The sequence below is a fragment of the Mobula birostris genome, chromosome 1, assembly GCF_030028105.1.
Source record: "Mobula birostris isolate sMobBir1 chromosome 1, sMobBir1.hap1, whole genome shotgun sequence".
Lineage (NCBI taxonomy): Eukaryota > Metazoa > Chordata > Chondrichthyes > Myliobatiformes > Myliobatidae > Mobula > Mobula birostris.
Genome location: NC_092370.1, coordinates 204,180,516 through 204,205,389, shown reverse-complemented (window position 1 = coordinate 204,205,389; position 24,874 = coordinate 204,180,516). Strand labels below are relative to the sequence as shown.

The 24,874-nt window shown below is 38.6% G+C and overlaps 1 protein-coding gene across 6 annotated transcripts in view; it reads right to left on the bottom strand.

Moving 5' to 3' along the window:
- Positions 1-357: 357 nt before the first annotated feature.
- Positions 358-24,874, bottom strand: part of LOC140203370 (SERTA domain-containing protein 2-like) — a 46,127-nt gene continuing 21,610 nt past the window's right edge. For 5 of the 6 annotated variants that reach the window (XM_072269430.1, XM_072269424.1, XM_072269438.1 and 2 more), the window contains one exon: positions 358-4,831. In XM_072269430.1, the coding sequence (XP_072125531.1) occupies positions 3,991-4,831 (841 nt within the window). In that variant the 3' untranslated portion in view covers positions 358-3,990. Of the gene's footprint in view, positions 4,832-12,585; positions 12,757-24,874 lie in introns of those variants that run through there. The other variant, XM_072269453.1, reaches the window with a different exon arrangement.

The window sequence follows — 24,874 nt, the reverse complement described above, 5'->3', positions numbered from 1 at the left end:
TGTTTGCCAGAGTAGGCATTTGTTTCTTTTCACAGGGCAGTTTAGCAATGCATGATCTCGATCTATGTCCAGTGTCTAACTCATTGTTCACTCTTTAGTCTGTGACTGTACTGTGCAGTCATTTCATTGCAAGTGTGGGCTTGTTTGTGGATATTTGTACTGGGCCCGAGGAAATGGATTTCGTGAACTCACTATTGCATTCAGAACTGGATGTTGCTCCTTAACTAAATGTGTAAAATGTTGGTGAGTTAAACTTCATCCTTTATTTTTCAATAAACATACAACCACTATTTAATGATTTACCGGAACTTTATTTTCAACATGGAAAGAAAATGTAAATGTTTAAATATAACCCACTTGTTACAAACATACTGCAATAGTAGTAAATAGAGACATCACTTTGAAATTTCTAAATCATTCAAAATTACTTATTTTAAAAATAGAAATAGAATACTAAGTATACTATGCATGTTTGAGAAAATAAATTCTATTATACCATGGTTAATCTCAGTGCTGAAATGAGTATTAACCAACTAAAATAATACCAACTGAAATTCAAGTTGCATTAGTTATAGAATTGGCCTTGTCCTTTTAATTTCAAGATTTGTTATGAAATATAGTATCTTTAATAGTGAAAATATAAATAGCAAATTTGTCTCCTTCATAGATAACTTGACAGATGCTGTTAACTTAATCAAACCATTACTGATAATATTTCACCAAAACAATGGTTTGAACTAATCTGGAACTTTCTGTTGAACATGCACAAAATCAGAGGGAGATAGTACCATACAAGGTCAGTTGTGGAGGTTGTTTCAAGTACCTCAGGAAACTGAAAGTTGTCACTTCCTGAGGATGTATTGTCATAACTCCTACAGACTTCCTTTCAATAGAAAATTCATTAATGGATTATAACTGTCACAGGTTAGATAGCTGAGCATTCATCAGTTTCCTTTTTCCAAAAGTTTAATTTGTTAAAACTTTACTTCTGGGAAAAAAATTATTTAAATGCTGCTGTGCATTAAAACATTGATCAAAATCTAAGTTAGTAAGGGACCAAAAAGTGACTGTTCCCTAAACTCACTAAAAGTAGATCTTAATGGTTTCACAATCTAAAACAAACTAATATTTTTCACAGGTCTTAAATTTAAATATTTGGGATTAAGTGTTGAAACCAACTATAGAATGGGTAACTAATGAAAATAGAATAATTCCAAAAACCAAATACAATGCAACCTAACATACACTTAGTATCAAAGTGCATTACTAAAATATACGTGTCTAGAAACTTGAAACCAAATGAACCATATAGGAAGCACATTTCATTTAACATTATACAAGAAATTAAACAATTTATTGCACACCCAAATATTCTAGAAGTGGAGATTTCATAATGCACTTGGCATGAATAGGCCACTGACGTTTTGGCCTACATATTAATAAGGGATTTGTGCACAATTTCACAACCTCAAGTTCTAAATTTCTAGTCCAGCCCCATAAAAATCAATTGTAACAAAGTGGAACTGGGGACAGGAAGGGGGCAGAGGGGGAAACAAAAAAAGTGTTTCTCGATTAAATTACAAACTTTGTAAATTACATCAAGGAACTGTATATATACACTGTACAAGATCACATGTCCTTAATACCAAAAGGAACAAATCTGCATCTAAATGAAATGAAAAATTGAGACAGGTACTTAACAGCCAAATGTACAATTTAATGGACTAGCAATTTTCTGCAGGAAAATTTAAAAAAAAAAACAGGCTACACTAAATAGTTTTTAGGAGAAGATTGAAATAAAATGTTTAACAATTCCAATTGCAGGTGATCATCTAAACCTCATGCAGGAAGGGTTGACTTACAACCTAGTCTGACATGCCAGTGCAAGATCACAATTGCCTTCCACTAAATATTCTTGCACAAATGACATTTCTGATTATCTAAACATCAAACTGCTTATCAGCCACTTATCACATAACATAATGCAACTCAAATGTTATCAGCAATATGCCACTCATTTCATATAGAACTTTAGAAAGCACCTGTGGCATTGAAACATAGGGGCACTTCCCATCTTGCCTAAATTCACTATTGCTCTCATTCCATTAACAGTGCAAGAGAAGGTTATCCAGAATGCATGAGATAGGACATACTAACAAAATTGCAAAATTATAGTACTGTATTGAAAGAATAATAGAATCACATGTCAAATACTCTCCTTGAGAAAGAAGTCCCCAATTTCTCAGCAACTAAGAAACTTGAATTTAGAGAGTGCCTTTCTCACAAACTTGAAGCATATATTTTAAAATGTAGGGTAGTTTTGCATTAGTAATCGTACAAAAGAGACATAGCACAGCTGATTTATGCTGAGCAAGAGATGAGCAAGTTTTTAAAAAATAATTTGGGTCTAAAGATATGGCAGTCAGAATACTAGCATAACTGTCCTGTCAGCCTTTGGAGAGGATCAAGTTGACTGAAAAGGGCAGATAAGGTGAAGAACAGACAAAGTGGAAAAACAACGGTATTTTAGTATTCAATGGAAAACACTACTTTCATTGAATTAGTTTGAGAAATGCACGCACAGTCATATACAAATTATGTTTTGCATAATTCAGTAGTTTTGTGCTTTGCACTGTACCTCAGTCCATGTGGCAAGAATAAACCAATTCCAATCCATTTGTTTATGTTGCTTAACAAAAGATAACAATAAGACTGGCATTTTGTCCAAATGCTACATGCTGTTCATAGCCTAGATTTACATCTTACCCGAAAAACAGAAACTGCCAATGAAGCTGTCCCTCCATTAGAACAGCAAACAGTAAACCTAGATTGTGCTCAACTCTGTAGAAGTTTGGATTTTTCCACAATATATTAAATTATAAGGCCACTACTTCCAACTTATACATATTATTACTAAGCAATGCAATGTAAATGTGGTAACATTTTCTGGAACTGTTTAGTTGCTTAAGGGTATGAATAACTTGATACATTTCAAACTTTATTTTACATTAACTATCATCTTCTTCCCATTTGGAGCATGGCAGTGAGTCCAAGTCATGAATATGTTCATATCAATGGTACAAATCATTAGAAGGCATTAGTTTAAAAGCAGATACAAGATTAGCAAGTATTCAACATGATCATTTATGTAGTTGCATTGCTCTGGATAAATTAAAAAAAAGCTTTTCTCACAAACATTTTAAAATTAAAAATCCAAAAGGTCTATCTGCTCATGTACAGCATATTTATCTTTAACAAAGCTTTATTGTTAGATCTTGGAAGAGGTAGTGTAAACCAAATCCAACAGCAAAGCATGTCAGACTCGAAATAAAGACCAAACAAGACACACGAACACTGATATTTAGAGTATAAAATTCTAAAAAAATAAATAGCTTAGATGTCATATAAAACATTCCTGTAACCTTTTGATAAAGGTGCCTTTGTTGGTATAGTAATACCCTATTTAAAAACCCTTCAGGGAAGTAACAAGTTATGTGCTCCAGTTGAATAAATACGCTCATCAAAATGATTTCAGAGTAGTAGTTCCTCCCACACTTTGGATATGGACAGTAAACTGTCAATAGGTGGGCAGAAACAAAACATTTGTCCCCATTTAAAACTTATTGAATTAATATTCTGTCTTATGGAAATACATTAATTTCATAAAAACAATCTTATTCCTTTAAAAAATAACCCAAGTGGTTATGTTATGGCCACATTTCTGGATTGCAAATCAGAAGTTGTCAACAGTAGCATACATTTCACCTTCTGAAGTTCCATATGCTAATTGCTTAGGTGTTCCCTGTAGTCTTTTGATTACAAGGTTTTTATGTTAAAGTAATTGAAGTTTGTACTATTTACACTTTAAGATGAAAAGACTGAATTGTAGTTTGCTAAAATGGTGGCTTTTTCCATTAATATTGATGCAGATAAAGCCATTTTAAATAATAAGGAAGACAAGCACCCAAAATTCTGAAGCATTCCTATAAGTTAAGATCCTACAAGAATCTCCATGATGTGGTCCAGATCACTTAAGTCTACTCGACAAATCTGAATGGTATTCACTGATGTTGAATTGCATAACTGAAAGGGTTTTGGAACATCATCCACAATAGCTGGTGACGATCTAACGGACGTTGATGGAAGCAAACACAAATCAGAGTCATACATGGATGTGTCAATGTCTTCAAATATGTCATCAAAAGCAAGGTCTGTTAGATAACTCGTTGAATTGCTGATTTCAAAAGAGCCAAATACAGTTTCCACAGGCCTAGTTTCTTGAGTACGGTCTTCAAAAGGCAAATGTACATATGCATCACTCTCATCTTCAGGTATTGGACAAGGAGACGGACTGATGTCTTCCATGAAATCCAAGTCTTTGAGGATTGATGAAATGGCAGATGACATGTCATTATCTGAAACCAACACTAAAGAGTTCTCTAACTGGCTCTCTGAAAAATCTGAAGAACCATTCAAATCTGGAGAGGTATTGAGTACAGATGATCCAGTTAATTCAATACCTCCTTGACATGGTATGTTTGTGTCTGGAATTGGATTTGGTCCATTGCAACTGCTAGAGCTTTCATGACTACCTTCTTGTCTCATTTCCTCCTGAATTTGTCGTACAGTATTTGCTATGAGAACAGAACGATGCAAATTTGGTTCCACCAGCATTCTACAGCTCTGCAATTTGATGAGGCACATGTTAAGTACTAGCTGTCTCTGCAAGGTATACGGCAGCCCTGGATTAGAATCAAAGGCACCAGGAAGACCAGCCATGTTCTCTTCGTAATCACTAAGTTTGCGCTTCAGTCCTTTAGCCAACATGAATCTGGAATAAAGAGGAAAAAGGAAAAATTGAATATTTTAATAATTTTTGGCTATTTTACAGCTCTGAAAAAAAACCATTACCAATATTGAACACATTTGATGTTTAAAAACTGAAACAATGAAGCTCAAGCTGGACACAGACTCAGATTCACCTACCCTCCTTTAATTCATAACCCTTAATTCACCTAGTATGCAAAATCTATCTGTGTCTTAAAAGTACTTAATGAGGTAGTCTCCATTGCTTCCCTCGGAAGAGAATTCCACAGATTTATTGCCCTCAGGAAAAAGCAGCTTATCCTCATTTATGTCCTAGATCTAGTCCCCTGAATCTTGAGGCTATATGCCCTTGTTCTAGTCTCACTCACCAGTAGACACAACTTTCCTGCCTCATCTTTCTATCACTTTCACAAGTTTATATGTTTCTAGAAGTTCCCCTCTCATTGTTCAGAATTCTAGTGTGTATAGTCTCAGATCACTCATTCTTTCCTCGCAAGTTAACCTCCTCAAATCTAGATTCAACCTGGTGACTCCTCTGTACTTTCTCCAAAAACAGGTTTTCTTCCTCAAGTAAGGAGATCAAAACTGCACACAGTACTCCAGGTGCAGCCTCACCAGTACCCTGTACAATTGCAGCATAATCTCCCCGCTCTAAAATTCAAAACCTTTAGCAACTAATGCCAACATTTAATTTACCTTCTTGATGACTGTTAGACCTGCAAATCCTATTTGCCCATGTACCTCTCTACTTTCTTGTAACCAAGTATCTCCCAAACATATTCTAAACGTTGTAGTTGTATCTGCTTCCACCATCTTCCTTGGAAACTTATTCCAGATATCCATCACCCTATGTGTGGGGGAAAAAATGCCCCTGACATTTATTCCAATCTCTTCCCATCTCATCTTAAACCTATGCCCTCTAGGTGTAAACGGCCCTACTCTAGGAAAACAATTCTGACCATCAGAGCCCCTCAATTTTTTAAACTTCGTTAAGACAGAAGGCAGTGGTTGAAAGGTTTTATTCGAGCTAGAAGACTGCAATTAGTGGTATTCCTCAGGGGTCTGTGCTGGGAGCTCTGCTGTTTGTAGTGTATATAAATGACCTGGATGAAAATGTTAAATAGGTGGGTTAAGTAAGTTTATGGATGACACCAAGACTGATGAAGCTGTGGACAGTGTAGAAGATTGGCAAAGAATACAGTGCGATATATATCAGTTGCAGATGGAGTTTAACCCAGATAAATGTGAGGTATTGCACCTCAGTAGGGCAAATGCAAGGAGACAGTATACTGTTATGGGAAAGATCCTCAGTGTTGCTGAGCAGATACTATTAGATAGTTCCTTGTTCATAGCTCATTGAAGGTGGCTACACAGATCAATAAGGTGATTAAGAAAGCTTATGGAATGCTTGCTTTTATTAGTTGAGGTATTGAGTTCAAAAGTCAAGAGGTTATGTTGCAACTTTATAAAACTCTGGTCAGGCCATATCTGGAGTACTGCATACAGTTCAGGTCGCTCCACTATAGGAAAGATGTTGAGGCTTTGCAGAGGCTGCAGAAAAGGTTTACCAGGATATTGTCAGGTTTAGAGGGCATGTGTTATCATGAGAGGCTGGATAAACTTGGGTCATTTTCTCTGAGTAGCGGAGGACAAGGAGAGATCTGATGGAGGTTTATAAGATTAGGAGAGGCATAGATAGAGTGACAGAGAGTATCTGTTTCCCAGAGTAGAAATGTCAATACTAGAGGGCAAGCATTAGAGGTGGGGGAGTTCAAGGTGGATGTGAGGGGTAAGTGAGTGGTGGATGCCTGGAATGCCTGGTATGGTGGTAGACACAAACACATTAGAGGTTTTTAAAGAGACATTTGAATAGACACATGCATGCAAGGAAGACGGAGGGATAGTAGGTCGGAGGGATTAGTGTCGGTGTTTTTGATTTGCCGTTTAGCTGGTTCAGCACAACACTGTGGGCCAAACAGCCTGTTCTTGTGCTGTACTGTTCCATAGTCCAAGTCATTCCACAGCCTCTGCTGTTCCAAGGAGAAACAAATCCAGCTTATTTAAATCACTTATGACAACAGCCTTCCATTCCTAGCAACATCCTGGTTAATCTCTTCTGTATTCTGACTATTGCTTCCACTGTACTACATGTGTAGTGACTAGAACTATACATAATACTCTAAGAATGGTCCAACTAATGTTTTGTACAGCTGCAACATTATGTCCCAATTCAGTTACATAGTGCCTTGCTCTATGAAAGCAAGTCCTCATTGCTCATCATCCTATCTTGCCCTTTTCCATGCCCTTTGAATTTGCACCCCAAGATCCCTCTCCAAATCAATGATCCCAAGGTACCAGCCATTTACTCTGTCCTCTAAACCTGACAATATCCCTGTAAACCTTTTCTGCAGCCTCTCCAAAGCCTCAACATCTTTCCTACAGTGAGGCGACCAGAACTGTATGCAATACTCCAGGTGTGGCCTAACCAGAGATTGATAAAATTTCAACATAACCTCTTAACTTTTGAACTCAATACCTCAGAATTTGACCTCCCAATGTTTATTGCCTCACACTCATCTGGATTTAATTCAATCTTCATCACTCTGCAAAACATTGCTGTGTTGTATCCTTGGACAACACTCCTTGCTATCCAAGACTCCTGCAATTTTCATATCATCTATAAACAACTAATCCTTCTCATCCTAGCCATTTCTATAATATGATAATATTCTGTAATATGACTGATCCCAAATAGATGCTACAAACAAACTTTTCAAATGAGATTGTATCAACCAAATGTTTCACTAGTGAAACAGAGGCACAGGCAATAAATTAACCTATTGCATTGATCAATGATCAATTTGTGATAAGTCTGTTTTATATACAAAAACTGTATTTGTTGAATGATTCAAAAATTCTTAATTGGATAAGATTTCACAATTGCTTAGGTGGCAGTTCAAGAAAGAAAAAGTGTTCTAACCAAGGTGAGCCACAGCTAGCTGAAACAATTTACAATCAAGATGAAAAATGCACTCAAAATGGAGTTAGCCCCTCAGAAATGAAACTTATGCTCAATTTTCCATTTAACTGAATTTCCATGTAACTAAATGCAAATCATTTCTAAGCCAATTTTCATCACAGAACATATTTTTATCATTAATTATGTAGCATCACAGATTTTTTTTGCACTGGAGATATTACTTTAGAGTAGGAACCTAATAAAAGTTTTATTCACATTAGTTATCACAAATAAAGTTGTTTAAATCAACAAATAATCTCCATGTACACAAAATTTTAAAGTGCAGTATCCATCTGCCTGCTGGATTCATAAAGTCTAGACCAATCAATTTCACAGAAACTTGAAGGAAGATTTAAATGGTGTCTATTAGCACCTTGTGAGCATGTATATATTATATATATTTATTTTTATTTATTAAATGATTTGAGGTCCATAAATGGGTGCAGTTAACTGAGGCTCACCATGGTGATTAATTTGCTCTAGGGACCTGGCCAGTTCTGTGAACCAAGCTAGCTTTCAGCCTGATGATTTTGTTTTATAAAATCAATTTGCACTGGGTGCAATTTGCACTTAAATTATTCAAATCATTTACATTAGTTTGGCTGCCTTTGAGTCGATGGTGTTAGAGGAAAATTAGCAGAAAGCCTGGGAATGAGAGCCTAATATTAATGGCACACTTTAAAAAGAGAAAGAATGATGACATTAGTTCAACCCCCTGTCAATATAGCATTTGAAACACAGCTGAATCTAAAAGATTACTAGATGGATTCTAAACTGAACGTTGGTATTGGTTCTGGACAGTACAAAGGTGCACCCAGCACCTCGAAGACCCACTCAGAGTCACCCATACAAAATCCTCCTAAATGGGGATTTTGATCATTTAGGAAAGCTATCCCAGAATTCAGGAAATCCTAAATTTCATGTAATGTCCCAGGCTGCACCATTAACATGCCGATCCTTCCAGCAGCAGGGTGGACTGCCAGAGGCAGGTGCACTACAGTACAGTTGGGAGAGAATGCAGAGGTACCTAGGTAGGTTATATCCCAAAGCAGAAACAAATCCAATGTACCACTTAGCACTGTATCAATCCATTCTCAAATTTCTGCTGAGTAATGCAAGATCATTGACAGTGCTAGGCATTTACTTGAACAATAACCTCAGCAATTTCATTTCTCCTAAAAACACTGTATTCCAGTCCTTATCGTGACCATTGAAAAAAAAAGATTAATTTCCTCAGAAGAGATTTAACAGCCTTAGCATTTAACCAAATATGGCCTGAAGGAAATCTCAAATTGTATAATTATGATTGTTAATCCCATTCAGGCCAGACCTAGGACACATACAAAATGCTGTATGCCATAGCCATCCTTGGCTGAATCAAGGACCTTCTCTCCGAGAATGAGAAATGGGTAAATGAGCCCCTATTGGAGAGGGTCCAGAGGAGATTCCTGAGAATGATTCTGTCAATGAAAGGGTTAACATATGAGGAGTGTTTAATAGCTGGACTCACTGGAGCTTAGAAGAAAGAGGGGAGATCTCATTGAAACCTTTGGAATATTGAAAGATCTAGATACAGTGGATGTAGGAGGGATGTTTCCTACAGTGGGTGAGTCTTTGACCGGAAGGGGCAGCCTCAGAATAGGAGGGACGTCCATTTAGAACCGAGATAAGGGGTTTCTTTAGCCAAAAGGTGGTGCATCTGTGGAATTCATTGCCACAGACAGCTGTGGAAGCCATCATTGTGTATATTTAAAATGTAGGTTGGTAAGATTTTATTTACTCAGAGCAAAGGTTACAGGGAAAAGGCCAGAGAATGAGGTTGAGAGGACTAATAAATCAGCCATGATGGAATGGTGGAGCAGGCTCAATGGGCCGAATGGTTTGAGTGCACTCCTATGTCTTATGGTGTCATGGTCCTGTATTCACTGACGATTCAGTGTTCCGTTCTCAACACTTAAATGAAACAGTTTGTATCAGCAAGCAGCACAACTCTAACATTCAGACTTGAGCTGGTGCACAATTCAGATATGTTATTTGCTGTAGAAATGTCAGACACTGACCATTTCCAGTAACAGACTACCATTATTCCTTGACATCAATCGCATAACTAACACTGGATGCTCCACCATTAACTTCCAAGCGTCAGTGCTGACAAGAAACTTGTCCAGAGTCAACCATGTTAAGGGCTCAATTCTTCCCCCGCAACAACTGAGTTACATTTGTACTCACAAATCTACATTCTGATATGTAAAGGCAAATTTTCAACTAGCTAGGATCAGTGCAACTCCAACATCAATCAAGAACTTCAACATTCTCCATGCCAAATATGTCTACTAAACAGAATCCTCATCTGTCAATTCAACAAATAGCTCACTCCTACCATATTACAGGGCAATTAGTAATCTCCAAAATAAATTGATCATACCAACAATTTCCAGATCCAATGAAATAAGGGAAAAAAAATCTCAAACTCTAAATAAAATGTACTCCTTTACCACCTACAAGAAAAAATGTATAAATGTTGTGCAATCAAACCAATAAATAGTTGTCATGGCTTTAAAGATGGCTTGGCAAAATAAGACAGGGCAGCGGTGGAATGGGATTATTTTGACTGGAGGACTGTAACATCTGGTGTTCTGCAGGGATAGTGCCTGGACTTCTGTCAATTTTTGTCATCTGCAAGCTTACCAATCAGGTTTGGTCCAAACATTAGAGTTATGGATAGTGAGGAAGTCTCTCAAAGATACAATATTACACAGATGAGTGGAAAAATGGGCAGAAAAATGGCAGATGGAGTTGGAGGGTTATAGACCAACCATATGCCGGCAGATGGGGTTAATTTAAATTGGCATCAGAGTCCACACAGACATTACGGGCCAAAGGCCTGTTCCTGTACCGTCCTATGATCTATTTTCGAATGCTTCTCTTTGAGATAATACACTGATGATTTTAGCAATATTCCTATACTAATAACCACCCTGCAAGTTGATAAAATTGACTTCAGGCCCAATAACATAAATAGTACATGCAACTCTTCCCAGTGATGCTGCATCAATCTATCTGGTCTATTTGATTGTGGACTCTGATTAATGGTTCAAGTCGGGCCCAGTTAAGCGTCTGCCCTAATTAGTCAAAATTTCATGGAAGCAGTTAAAAAGTAGTTTGTCTTTTTTAAAAAAATACCTCTTTAACGGAGTAACAAATTATGTATTTAAAATGAAATACAGAACAAATCTGAACACGATCAATACTATTACAGTACTAGAAAACACCATTAATTCCCAATAGTTATCAACAGAAGATTTGCACTGCATGCTCTTTCAGCTGTAAATGAACAAAATCACACCTGGACACGAGGAAGTCTGCAGATGCTGGAATTTCAAGCAACACACATAAAAATTGCTGGTGAACACAGCAGGCCAGGCAGCATCTATAGGAAGAGGTACAGTCGACTAAGTTAGTCCTGACGAAGGGTCTGGGCCCGAAACGTCAACTGTACCTCTTCCTAGAGATGCTGCCTGGCCTGCTAAAATCACACCCAGTGTAGATAATGGACTGCCTTCATACAATTTTCAACATTGCATCCTCCAAATCTTAATTTTCATTGTAACATTTAAGATGATTATCAATACCTTCAAATTCTTTGTAGTTCCTAACTTGTTGAAGTAGTGAAATCATTTCATTTTCACTCACAGCTGTTTCTGGCATCTCTAAGCCTGAACACTTGAACCTGCACTGAGCAAAACCTTCTCCTTATTTCTCATCAACTATCAGTGACAAAAATCACTGCTTTTTGCACACTAACACATGCAACTTGCTATTTAAAAACTGTTCACTCTAAGCACAGTGTAGTGTCTAACGGTCACACAAGTGCACGCTAGTTAGAAACTTCTGCAAGTCTCCTGTCCCAACTTAGTGGCATAGTGTCTCAAATAAATGAAGGAAATCCCGTCCATTTTCTCAATTAGTTTTTGTTCCATTTTTGTTGTCAGTATGAGACTGCCCAATTAACTGATGGCCTAATTAACCGGAATCCACCGTATACATTTCACACTTCAGTGCTAAATCTATATTGATTAGTAGAGTCTCTGAATTAAAAATTTTTTAACTTGCTGGGGAAATGAATAAGTGAAATAGAAATTTTAAATTTCATTCTCTTTATTGCAAGTATTGCAACTTGGACAAAGCACCTGAACAAGCGTGGTTGCTGGACTTTCTGAACACAACCTCAGAATATTTTCACAACATTTCTGTGCATCTTTTAAGTTAATTCCAATTCAAAATTAGTAACTTCTAACTTCATAGGTACTAATTACACAAATTATTTGTTCTGTATATAAAAATCGAGGCAGACACTTGTTAGACAACTTGATATTATTTCATCAGTATCAGAGGTTACTTTTTTGCCTTTCTAAATTTACAAATATCATTTTATTCAAGTCAATACAGCTTCTTCCTCAAAAGCTCCCGCTTCTTGTGTTTATCACGTCGTTTTGTAATATCCAAGCAGGACAATTGCTACTCAGATTACTGTATGCCATCACATTCACAGAGCATACAGTAAACAAAGAGGTCTGCCTGACTGAGCCCTTTTTAAAAGGTAAACCAGAATTTGCATTAATCTTGCTTTCACTGCTCTCTCCTTTTGGGTCGCTTCACTCTGTTTTTGCACAAAGTAGCAATACAACAAAAGGAAGTTTTTATTTTGCCATTAAAAATGTTACACAATAAAAGCTTACCTTGTTTCCAAAGTACCACAATTTCTATTTTCAAATCTGTGGAGTTAGGAGGACAGTACATTCTGAGCATTTCAGATGTAAATGGATTAGTCCTTAGTTGGTTTTTAAGATCAGTTTTTGTCTGCGAGCTAGGATTCTCACTTGCACAAACTGCCATGCAGCTGTCCTGGTTTTTTCAGACAGCTGACAAACAGCAACTGCACAAGCACAATGACGCAGAACACTAAGCTGCCGTGGAAAGGAGTGGAGCTTGAAAAAAGTGGGTGGAGCTTTGTGGCTTGCAGTAGTGTCCATCCCCAGCTTGGCGAGCAGTCAAAGAACTGCCCAACAAGCACACGGGGCCCCAACTGTGCTATTCCAGAAATGCTGACTGTGCCTCTACCATGTCCGCTTACGGCAGTTTGTTGAAGCATTATACAAGGCAACCCAATTGAATACTGTAAAAATATCACTAAAATAAAAGCACGAGTCAAAGCTACAGGGATTTAACAACTTATTTTGCAAGTGCTTCCCATTAAGGATGTTTCCATATTGGTTGAAAGCTTGAAGGCCTTTAAATATAGAGGGGGAGAAATTGGATAGTGCATTAAAAACTCTGCAGCATTCATACTATACAATTAATCCATGCTTGTTTGATTCAATACACAAGAATCTGTGCCCCAACCTCATAGCCATGATAGCAAAATTCAGTCAACGTCTGTCACACAGCTTATTGCATTAGCACTTATTCACAGACAGCAAATCTAGAAGTAACCCCAAGTTGCAGCTAGATCATGCAGAATGAGGCCATTCTGTCCATCTAAAGAGTGGGTGTGCATTGAAAATAGTTTCAAGTGTGTTCAGCTTCAGGAAGACTGCTGCAGGCCATAATCGCAGTACAACAAAAGTGTAGGTACACAATTTTTCAGCTGAAGCTTTAGCACCTCGATAGATGAAGAAGGCAGATTGCTCTTTCGGTTAGGACCAAGAGTGAAGCTCCCAAAATAGGGATATACTAGAAAAATGTTTTAAATGACCTCACACATAGTTTAGAACAGTAAAGGCATCAATAAATCCCAATTCTTTACAATCATAACTAATCTCAAAGCTGTTCCAATCAGTGGCCATGGAGCAGTGCATGAGATTAGAGATAGTTTGTAATTAAGCCCTCTCACCCAACAATCTCCACCATTAAATCATGCCTTCATTCATACTCCATCATACCCTCAGATACATATATTCCACCCCCCCCCCATCTCACACAACATTCAGAAAGGACAAAGATATAATTCAGAATATTGTAATGTACAATACTCACAAATTCATAGCACTTCCTGAATGATCAGGTAGTATTCACTGACAGCATCGGTTAATGGCTAGTAGTCAATTCCACATCCATCAGTTCTAACTGATGGAGAAATGGTCATCACTGAAGCAGCCACCCTGAAGTTAGTGATAGCCCAAACATCACAGAGGATGATTAAAAGGCTATTTCCAATCCATCTTTTTGATCCACTTCTTTTCTGCTTTATGACATTCAAATGGCATGAGAACACATCCTTTAGTGTCTTGTCTCATCTCATCGAGACCCTCCAGCACTGCCGTTCATATTTTACATAGTCCAGAACTCCCAGCTCCCCATTTGCTGGTTACTGAGTCACAAGATAGTCAAACAATGAATTTAATCTCCAAAAATTTTATTGCTTTAAGAGGTGGGATCTGCACAGTGAGGAACTGCTACAGGTAGACTGCAGCCAGAATAGGAAACCATACTCCAGTTCATCACTGAGAAGACGGAATGGAGAAGTCTAACAGCTTTCTTACATTGAGTTTGACAAACCCATCCTTTCCACCAGAAATGCTAACTTGCTATCCTCCATGAAATGGCACCAGTTGGCTGATGTTCCAAATCCCACTACAGCATGCTCAGTGCCTCGGTAATGAACACTCAGGCGGCCAAGATTATAGATCTGGATGCTAGTCTTCAAGTCAGTTTTCATGATGTTGCTCAGCAGAAGCTGAAACTCCGATGAAATCTATCTGAACTTTGACTATCTAGGCCCAGAGTTACTATCTGCTCTTCACGTCAATCTGCCACAACCTCCAGTGCATGGAGAGCACTATCTCAGTGCAATAGGGCAAACAAAGACATCGTGGAAGGCGGCACCAAGGGCATACAGAAGAGTGACTGGAATAAAACCAGCAGATCCTGAAAAACTAAAACCAAAGAGAATCCTGGAAGCACTCAGAAGGTCAAGGAAGGTAAACAGAACCTATACCAGTTTTTCTGCAAACCCCATTCCTTCCACCTTCTGAAACATAAGCTTACTACTTTTCTCACTTTGCCCATTCTGATGAAGGGCCCTAGACCTGAACTCCAGATATATAACCAAAGCCATTTGCTACACTGACTACTACTGTCCATCCAAGAGGAAGACAATGAATATCTCTCCCCCAGAGTAAAGTGCTGGCAATCAAACAAGAGGGCATACCCAACACCTCCTACAGCTGCCTGAAAGGAAACAAAGGTCAAGTAGTGGAGGCCCACTTTGACCTTTATTGCCACAATCTGAACAAGCCTGGCATAACTATAGCTAAAGCTGTCGGCATTGTTGGAAAGGACTTGCATCACCAGCCACCTGCTCTCCATGCCAGGCCGTGGCTTGCAATGGAATTCTGTACTATATAATTTGCTGAGGAACACAAGGTTCCCTATAAATATGCACTCAAATCTACAAAGAGATCATCCACAGAGCTGAAAAAGAAAATATCTCAACCCAATAAATCTCACCATATGCACTGCTTGACATATCAAAAAGCAAGTGAATCACAAAGAATTAAGTAAAACACTGATTTTACGCCATCACTTTCAGGGATCTTGCCTCTCATTCAACAGTCATTTGATCTATTGGGATTTTACATACTACCTCTTCAAATCCAATAAATGAGCTGAACCAATTTGTACAGTCAGAAACAAGAGTGATTCAATATCAACCACATCTATCAATCGAAACCTATAGAAAACAGAGCTCAGAAAATCGACCAAGCCAACATCAGGAGTTGCCATTTGCATGTGCTGTGCACGTTACATGCATTTTGAATTATATTTTATTAACTTATTTGTGATAAATATTTATTTTATGTGCTGTGTGCGATACATGTATTGTGGGTGCACCGTGGTCCGGAGGAATATTGTTTCATTTAGTCGTACATGAACAGTCAGATGACAATAAACTTAACTTATAAAACGTAAGTAATACAAAATAGTAACAAAAGAGTATTAACAGTTTTATTAATTATTTAGGAACATTCAGTTGAAACTAAACTTCTAAATGCATTTAGAAAGATTTGCGGATACCTCAAAGCTAATCAAATATTTTCTGCTGCCTCATAGAAGATTTTTGAACTGATAATGGAGTTTTGCATTTCTATAAATATATCTTTGAAGAACTTATGATAAAGTTCACACAACTAAAGGCATTTTACTACAGTTATCCTGGACTAAAGGAACTTCTAGCCATACTTGCCTGGAATAGTAATGTAGCTCTGCAGGTCACCCGAGGTAAATTACTACTCCAGACAGAAAATGACAAAATATTCTTTTGTCATCCTATTGATTTCACCTTTTGTCCCATTTGGCAAATATACATCTGAAAACTACCTAACCAATTTGAAATAAATTCTCTCAATGCTCCAACAATTTCTAAAATTAGCAATGTTTGCAATTACCAAAACATACATACTTAGAAATACAATTGTAATAGCATGGCTATAATTTCCAACACAAAATATTAACCAGGGCTGCCATAGCAGATAATGAAACTTTTGATCATGCAGAAAGCATACAGAGCACACAGCTGACATCTATCCACATATGACACCCAACTTGTGGCTAGTTTGTGAAATCAAATCCAGTGGATTCTGATTAATTAGGCTATCAGGGCAGCCACTTATTTGGGACAATACTTAAGGAACAAAAACTAATGGAGAAAATAGTTGGGATTTGCTTAATTTGTTTGGGACACTATGCCACTTAATTGGGACAGAAGACTGTTGCCAAACATTTTCTAACCAGCATCAGTTGCGTGCCCTCACTGTGCGTAAAGTGAACAGGTTCAGTAGTGGGTGCTTGTGTTCAATAAGCAGTGAATTTTGTCACTGATAGTTGGAGAGAAACATCAGCAAGACAATACAGAACTACTTTCCCTCACTTCTGCTCCAATTATTCAGGCTCAGAGATGCCAAACATGGCTGAGAGTGAAAAATGAAACAATTTTGCTACTTCAACAAGTTAGGTACTATGAAGAATAAAGGTTTCGACAATCAACTTGAATATTAAAATGACATGAAGATTTGAAGGATGCAATCATTGAAAGCATTGTACTAAGGCAGTCCATTATCTCCACTAGACGTCTGCACTGATTTTGTTCCTTTCAAAGAAAGGAACACGGTAGCACACATTGGATGAATTCCTCCATCAATAACTAATACAGTTTTATAGTACTGCAACAGCATTAGTAGTGTTCTAATTTGTATTGGATTTCATTTGGGGTGTATGGGGTGTCGGGGAGCGGTAGCACCTCTGGTGGGGGAACATGTCACATCCTTTTCAAGGTGGTTAGTCCACCTTTGGTCCCCACCTGGCACTCAGCTCTCACCTGTGGCTCCCCGTAGCTGTTTGCATGCGACAGCGGACACACCCCGGGCAACAGCTTTGACAAGCCGGCTAAACCAGGTGAGGGTAGCCAACGGGTCTCAAACCCTTAGTGAGATAGGGAGTTGTCTATCCCAGCATGTGAAGACAGACTCCAGCGGATTGAACGGACAAGACCAATGGAAGGTCCAGCAGTCAAGAAGGTGGTCTCTGCAAGCGTTGTGGAAGGTGTCAAGCAGGACAAGACACAGAAGTCGTCCTGGTCATCCACTGTGCCTAGTCCCATCTCCAGCCGTCTTGACTTTGTCTTGCCACTGGATCCAGATGGGAATTGGGAATAGAGAATGAGGCTGACACTGCGCAACTCTCCCTCACTTAAATCCAAATCATACGCTAGTCTCGACACCATCATAATGGTGTCGAGATCCTCATCGACGTTGACGACGGACAAACACTATTTCATTTAAGTGCATAATTTGTTACTCAGTTAAACAGAAGTTTGTCTTTTTGTACCTTTTTGACCATTTCCATGAAACTTTGGTTAATTAGGGCAGCTGCTTAATTGGGCCAAAATGTATTGGTGTCAATGTGTCCCAATTAACCGGAATCCACCTGATGGATTTTTATTTTTTTTTCCAGGAAGCCAGTTACTAATAGTTTTCTGAACAAAGTTCATGTGGGGGTGGAGTTCTAAAGCTACAATTTAAAATGTGTCACTGATTATGGGCACAGAATTGGAGCAAAGCTCAAATTTATTGGGGCTGAAGATTTTAGTTTGAAACTTCCTTCAGAATTTTGCCAAGGAATTAGCACATGGTAGACTTTGCTTGCTGTCTAGATATGAATGTTTTAATACTTCAACCCACTGGGTCAGTGGCGGGTGTACTAGTAGAGGAATTGGGGGGGGGCAGGGAGGCAGAGACAGATCATCAGATGAAAGTAAATGGGGTACTACATGAGGTATCATAGGTTCATCCTTAATGTGTGTGTATACCATGCCATACATTTAGATGATGAGGGCTTATGGTGTTACCTCTGTTTTTATCCCCCCAACATCTAGTACCTGTATCAGAGAGTCACAGCAGGTTGCTTGTCCAATGAGATTCAGTAACCAAGTAACATCAGTAACCAACTTGCAATTATGAAGTTCCATACTCATCCAGCAAAGGCTGGCTTGATCAAAGAGCTCTTAGAGACCCTGAAGAAACTACATGACAGACATTGACTGAAGGCTCAGAGCAAGAATGGTAGGGCACAGAAATGCACTTTCTGGCCTGCCATGCCCATGTAATCCTCTCTATCTGCACTGATCTCATTGCCAGCAATAGGGCAGTATTCTTCTCTCCATCGAAGTGAAGTTCAGGTGGAGGTAGTGTACCAACCAGTAGAGCAGATGAGAACAGTAAGGCCTATTCTCCAAACATTTAACTTAAATTCCCAGCTGAAATACTGCTACATGTGACAACAAACAATTCACCCCTTTCCCTCATTATCTGTACAATTCAGAAATCATAGCCTGTAAAGAAAGATCGTTTAGCCAGTCTCTCCCTACAGCATGTAAAGCTACTTTGTGAAGTACAGAAGTATTGAAAAACTTTATCCAGCCCCATCTGAACATGGAAGCGAGAATTGGCCCTCCTCTCTTGCTAGCAATGGTGTGGTGCTCACAGATGACAAATCTATTATTTTAGCCTCCATAAGGAAATGTATCACTGAGAGGCTGTACAGAGAAGATTCACTAGGTCAATTCCCAGAAAGAATTAATTGTCATGTTAAGAAAGATTAATAAGTTTGGTCATATACTCATTGCAAAATTCAAAGCTAATCTTATTCAAAGATACAGGATTCTAAGGGAATTGGCAGGATGAATGGTGACTTAATGGTTTCCCCCTAGTACAGTTATCTAGATTTAGAGGACAAGCTTCAAAATAAGGGGTCACCTTACAGTAGAGATGTGGAGAAATTTCATCTGAGGTTTGTGAGAATTTCCTGTCCAAAGGGCTCTGGAGATAGGATCATTAAATATATTCAAGAGGTGGGCAGGCAAAGAGTGGATAAAGTAATGTTGAGGCCAAGACTGAAACGTCCATAATCTTATCAAGAAAAAGAGCATACTTGGATAACTTGGACCCACTTCAAGATCTGCATACCACCACAACTGGTGAACAGCAGATGCCATTTCTCTGGCTCTTCACTCTGTTCTGAACCATCTGAAAAACAGGAACTTGTACAACAGGTTGCTGTCCATCAACTCCAACTTGGCATTCAACACAATCATTCCACACAAATTCATCATCCAGCTTCAAGGCTTCCTCATCAGCAGAGCTCAATGAGGATGGGTAACATCTCCTCCTCACAGGTACACCTGAAGTGTATGTGCTTAGCCCTCTGCACTACTCTCTATACATACAACTGTGTAGCTATATACAGGTCAAGATCCCATACACAAATTCATGGACTACACCACTATTGGTGGACGACTTACAAATAGTGATGAGTCAGCATACCGGGGCGAGATAGTACACTCAGTCAAGTAGCGCCACCACAGCAACAATTAATTGTTGACTTCAAGAAACAGGAGGACGGCAAACATGCATCAGTCTACATTGGGAAATTGGCAGTGGAGAGTCAACAGCTTTAAACCCCCTGGGCATTAATATATTGGATGACCTGTCTTGGGCACAGCACATAGACACAACCACAAGGAAGGCACCCCAGGGTCTGCTTAAGAACATTTGCTTGTCACCAAACGCTAAACAATGTACAGAATTACCATTGAAATGTTTTGGTACAGTCATTCAAATCTGTAGGAATTCAAGAAGCTAGAGTATTGGCTCAACCCAACACATCATGGGCACATTCCCCACCACCATTGTTAGTATCTACAGGAGGAACTCCCTTAAGAAAGAAACACCCAAAGATTCCCAACATTTGGGCCATGTCATCTTCCCGCAGCTAATATCAGGCAGGAGGTAAAGAAGCCTAAAGTTCCACACCACCAGATTTTAAGAACGGTTACTTCCCTTCAGCCATTTGATTCTTGAAGCAACCAGCACAGGCCTAATCTCTAGAGTTTAGCAACATTATGACTGCTCTAATATTTGTACCAAAATGTCCTTTTGTTCCAACTGTATTATTTCTTGTAAAAACTAAACAAATCGAACACACTTGCGAAAGTTGCTTATAATGTGCTATGACAATGATGCAAGAAAGATTGTCATTACACTTGCTCATGTATGTACTGATACATATCATAATAAACTCTAACTCCAAAGGGCCAACTGCTACCAATACGCTGTGCCTCGTCTTTTTCCTCTCACAGCATGCAACACACACAAAATGCTGGAGGAACTCAGCAGGCCAGGCAGCATCAATGGAAAAGAGTACAGTCGATGTTTCGGGCTGAGACCCTTCGGAAGAACTTCAAAGGGTTTCAGCCCAAAACGTCAACTGCACTGTTTTCCATAGATGCTGCCTGGCCTGCTGAGATCCCCCACCATTTTGTGTGTGTTGCTTAGATTTCCAACATCTGCAGATTTTCACTTGTTTGTGATTGAATTTCCTATCAGACCATGCCTTGCTTCTTTGTAAAGTACTTCAGGCAGAAGCAGCGAAGTAGTTTCCCAGCATGGAACAGCTGAAGCCATTTTATGACTTCCTTTCTATCAAACTTTTGTTTCATGACAGAGAAGATGTAGGAGTAAAATACTCACTGAAATCTGATGGCTGTGAAGGCCAGATTTAAAATTGAAAATTGTCAGAAATAAGGAGTCTTATAGATGTCCTTGGCAATCCCTGATGGAACCCTGTGCAAACAAGCTATTACAGCTGGAGACTGAATGTCTAACTGTAACTCTTGTTACTAGTCTCAGCAACAACACAAGTATACCACAAAGCACCAAAGGCTGCTTTTAAAAATAATTAGCACAGAATAAATTATGCAAAATCCCAATTATTTCAGGGCAGATTAGGGCAGATTATCTTCTCCAAACATCCACACTGCAATGAATAGTAACATGTATAAGAAAGTGCACCAAAACTTTAGGCTTCATATATGGAAATCTCAGAAAATAAAAGGGCTGCATTTTGCAGTGTAATCAATATTTAAATAATATGTAAATATAAAGTTTGATTTAGCATTCTTTGTTGCTTACATAATTTATTATGGGGTTATATGTAAAAGTACGTGAATGGCCAATGCTATTTCTTCACCACATCATGTGTGAGCGCCTCACTAAAGAAAAAGTAGAGCAGAGCATCAACCCGGCTCCTGTGTTTTTCTTTTGTTTAATTCCTGGAGTTACAAAACAGTACTGAGTAAGTTTTAAAACGAACCTGAGACGACTACCTACCTGTAGCACAGCATGCGTTTCCTCAGAAGGGGAGAGAGACGGTTCAGTTTAAAAAAGAAAGACAGAAATTGGACAGAAGCCAAAGACCAGGTTGCCCTGGCTCTCAATGTTACCAGCATGACATGATTGTTAACAGTAAGGATGACAAGAAGCATCCCAAAATCTCAAGACTGGAAGATTATAGGCTATGGCCTCTAGTTCTTGTCTCACCCAACCTGAGGAGGAAAAAAAAACCTGCATTCACCCATCTATACCCATCATCCTATCATTATCCCTCATAAAAGCGTATACCCGGTAAGATCTCCCTCCTTCTCCTGCACTCCAGAGAATAAAGTTCTAACCTATTCAACATGTCCCTATAACTCAGGTAGTCAAGCCCCAGCAACATCACTCTAATTTAAAGCTAATTGATGTCCTTCCTGTAAGTAGTGACCAGACTGCACAAAAAAACTCCGAATTCCACCTTACCAACAATCGACTGTTTATTCTCTTCGATAGATGCTGCCTGACTTGCCAAGTTCCCTCTTGTGTGTTGCTCAAGATTTCCAGCATCAGCAGAACCTCCTGCATTTCTGAATTTAGTTACTCTTCACTGTCAAATATACTTCTAACTTCAAAGGCATAGTGCTTTGTCCTTTCAAGATATTTGCCTGAGGTTTCGGTCTTCTACACAAATATCCCATTATATACTTTGGTATGAAACCTTGTTGTTAATAAGCACACAGTTAATAACTAGTCCCTGAAGAACTTTGGATATGTTTTACATTAAAATACTATACAAATTCAAATTGCTATTTTATTGTAAAAATATACTCAAATTATGCTATCTGCTTTGTCAAATTTTTCACAAGCATCTAACATACTGTACTGAAAAACTTGGTCTTAATTCCCCACAACTAATAACTTGGCAGATAACCTACTTACTTCTAATAATCCTACATCATTACTTTTTATTCTTCATTTAAAGTTATTATACCACATCAGTATGCAGCTGACAATATGCAATGACTGCTCAAAACAGTAAGATTAAAACTTTTAATTTGCAATATTAAAAAGTTCTGAAGATGGAAAATTACTTGATCCATATAAAATTTCCAACTACTTAGAAAATACATGTCTGGTCAGAGTTTGAGGCAGAGACCACTAGAATCGGCGAGTACCAAGTAGCAACTGATGTTTTCGAGTTTAGTTGCTTTTAATACCCAGTTACATGCAAAGTTAATTAACAAAATTTGTTTAATACCAAACAATGTAAAAGAGCATTCAAGAACAACTCTTCAAATTAGATGTTTCTAATGGCATCTCAGTTTTTCAGTTACATATAGAAGAAGTGTAAAACACCAGATTGACTTTACCAACTTGTATAGTAAAGAGTATCAAGTTATGGGCTAGGGAGTTTCACTTGTGCAGAAGTGTCATAGTAAAACAAGGATAATCTAAAAATTAATGCATGGTTTCCTATTCTCCCTCTTGCAGCTGGGATTTTTGCTTTTCTGGTCATTAATATCCAAGTGTCATTTTACAACAAGTTATAGTTAGTCAATTTATTAAGCAGGATAAACCTTATAGACCTTTATCTTAGAAGCCCATAAGATACAGGAGCAGAATTAGGCCATTTGGCCCATCGAGTCTACCCCACCATTTCATCATGACTGATCCAATTTTCCTCTCAGCCCCAATCCCCTGTCTTTATACCGTATCCCTTCATGCCCTGACCAATCAAGAATCTATCAACCTCTACCTTAAATGTACATAAAGACTAGGTCTACACAGCTGCCCATGGCAAAGAATTCCACCAATTCACCATCCGGCTAAAGAAATTCCTTCTCATCTCTGTTCTAAAAGGACACCCCTCTATTCTGAGGCTGTGTCCTCTGGTCTAAGACTCTCCCACCATAGCAAACATCCTCTCCACAGCCACTCTATCAAGGCCTTTCAATATTTGATAGGTTTCAATTAGGTCACCCCTCATTCTTCTGAATTCCAGTGAATACAGACCCAGAGCCATCAAATGCTCTTCATATAACAAGCTATTCAATCCCAGAATCATTTTCTTGAATCTCCTTTGAACCTTCTCCAGTTCCAGCTCATCCTTTCCAAGATAAGGGGCCCAAAACTGCTCACAGTACTTTAAGTGAGGCCTCACCAGTGCTTTATAAAGCCTCAAAATTACATCTTTGCTTTTATACTCTATTCCTTTCAAAATGAATGCTAATATCGCATTTGCCTTCCTCACCACAGACTCAATCTGCAAGTTAACCTTTAGGGAACCCTGCACATGTATTCCCAAGTCCCTTTGCACCTCAGTTATTTTTGTATTTTCTCTCCATTTAGAAAATAGTCAACCCTTTCATTTCTTCTACCAAAGCACATGATCATACTCTTCCCGACACTATATTCCATCAACTATTTCTTTGCCCATTCTCCTAATCTAAGTCTTTCTGTCACCTCCCCACTACCAGCCCCTCCACTATCTTCATATTGTCTGCAAACTTCGTAACAAAGCCATCAATTCCATCATCTAAATCACTGTCATAAAATGTAAAAAGAATCAGTCCCAACACAGACCTCTGTGGAAAACCACTAGTCATCAGCAGCCAGTCAGAAAAGGCTCACTTTATTCCCACTCTTTGCCTCTTGCCAATCAGCCACTGCTTTATCCATGATAGGATCTTTCCTATACTGTAATACCATGGACTCATAGCTTGTTAAGCAGCTTCATGTATGGCACCTTGTCAAAGGCTTTCTGAAAATCCAAGTGCACAACTTCAACTGATTCTCCTTTGTCTATTCTGCTTGATATTTTTTCAAAGGATTCCAACAGATTTGTCAGGCAAGACTTTCCTTTAAGGAAACCATACTGTCTACGGCCTATCACTTGCCTCCAAGTACCCTGAGACTTCATCCTTAATAGTTGTCTCCAACATCTTCCCAACTACTAAGATCAGACTAACTGGCCTATAGTTTCCTTTCTTCTGCCTCTCCCCCTCCTTGAAGAGTGGAGTGACGTTTGCAACTTTCCACTCTTCCAGAACCATTCCAGAATCCATTGATTCTTGCAAGATCATTACTAACGCCTCCATGATCTTTTCAGCTACATCTTTCAGAGGTGTACACCATCAGGTTCAGGTGACTTATCTACCTTCAGATCTTTCAGGTTCCCCAAGAACCTTCTCTCTAGTTATGGTAACTTCACACACTTCATGCCCCCCCCCCCGACACCTGGAACTTCCACCATACTGCTCATGTCTTCCACAGCGAAGACTGATGCAAAGTAGTTATTCAGTTCAGTTCAGCTGCTATT